Source organism: Bombus impatiens, unplaced genomic scaffold (genome assembly GCF_000188095.3).
Source record: "Bombus impatiens unplaced genomic scaffold, BIMP_2.2 scf_0581, whole genome shotgun sequence".
Taxonomy (NCBI): domain Eukaryota; kingdom Metazoa; phylum Arthropoda; class Insecta; order Hymenoptera; family Apidae; genus Bombus; species Bombus impatiens.
In genome coordinates, this window is record NT_177000.1 from 508,779 (window position 1) to 510,180 (window position 1,402).

At 51.5% G+C, this 1,402-nt stretch overlaps 1 protein-coding gene across 1 annotated transcript in view; it reads right to left on the minus strand.

Annotated features, from left to right (window-relative positions):
• LOC100743907 (AT-rich interactive domain-containing protein 2) overlaps positions 1-1,402 on the minus strand; it is a 61,926-nt gene that overhangs the window by 27,959 nt on the left and 32,565 nt on the right. Inside the window, exon 4 of the mRNA XM_033322215.1 lies at positions 914-1,011. Coding sequence (XP_033178106.1) covers positions 914-1,011 — 98 coding nt within the window. The remainder of the gene's footprint in view (positions 1-913; positions 1,012-1,402) is intronic.

A 1,402-nucleotide genomic window follows, 5' to 3' on the forward strand; every position in this document is an offset into this window, starting at 1 on the left:
ATGCCGGCGGTGGTGGGGCGTAGGTAGCAGAGTGCCGATACGCGGCTGCCGACTAGTGCCGACCGCGCGGTAAAACATCGCCGCTCTCCTACTCTCGCAGACGCTCGCGGACTGCCAGACATAATGGAGCATCGCGTCTTGTCACGGCAGTCGTTCGCGTTTCGCTCACCCCGAATCAAATTTCTAGCGGACCCGCTTACTCGCCGCTTCGAAGTCTATCTTTCGCGCCTACGTTTTACCCGGCCCGTCGAAAACCAATCTCGAGAGAGTGGCGCGCGCGCGAAACCTTGTCTTTTCCTCGCCGATGACATATAATTCGTTTATTTACTCGTACGCTCGTAGAGAACTTTACTCGCTCGTAAGTGGATGAAATCGAAGGTTATTCGCCGAGACGTACAGCCGCGAATTAAGGTCGTGTTTATTCGCTTAAGAACACACGGATTATAGTTACGGTTATAGATGCTCGTCGCGTCACGAGCATAAAAGCGTTACTACCATAACTCGTCTATTTACTTGGAAATTCGCGGAACACGAGCCTCGTGTCGTACGTATTTACGTACGGTAAGACGGACTGGAACGTTTCTCGCGCCCAACTTCCCGTACAGCGCACAGATCGCTCCGTTGTTTCGTAAACTACGACGACGAAAGAACGTAGCGGCGAAGAAAAGCTCGATATTCCGCGCGAGACGTAACGAGATAGAAATCGCAAGCGTCGAGGATAGTCGTTGTTCGATCTGATTCTCTCGGAAATTCCGAAACTTTGCTTAAAACGCGCTCGAATCCCAGAGATAGACGCGTTTATAAGAGGATACGCGACACTTGGCGGTACGCTTGCTTCTTACGCGCCATGTTCGAGCTCGGCGAGCTTCTAAAATAAAGCGATCGATGGTAGGAACGCGTTTCAGCCACTTACCTGAGGTAAATTTGTTTAAGGCCAACCCCGCTGTTCACGCAGCCGTTGGGTAGATGGAATTGTTCGCATAACGATGCCCACTCGTTTCTGGTATTCACCTGCAACACGAAACACCGCAGAAACGATTCAGTACGTCGTACCTACGTATCGTCCACGTTTGCGAACAAACGCGAAGGAACGATCAGCGTCTTTCGCTTCGTCGAAGCTTCGTCGAAGCTGCGTATATTCTCCGCGACCGAGAGACCGTCGTCGGTTTTCGATCGAGCGCTACGCGTTGAAGTAAGCGGTGAAATTTGCCTGTAAACATCCTCGTCTCCGAGAAAATCGAATTGAAACGTCGGTAAAAATTGCTTTCCACCGATTTGTTTTATCGACCAAGCCAACCGTCGGACGCGACTCCGTTCGATGGCAGGGAAAAACAGCGTTGTTCGCGCCAACGATCACCACGTAGAGCAAAAAGTATTCGCACTGCTCGGGAACACGGATCGG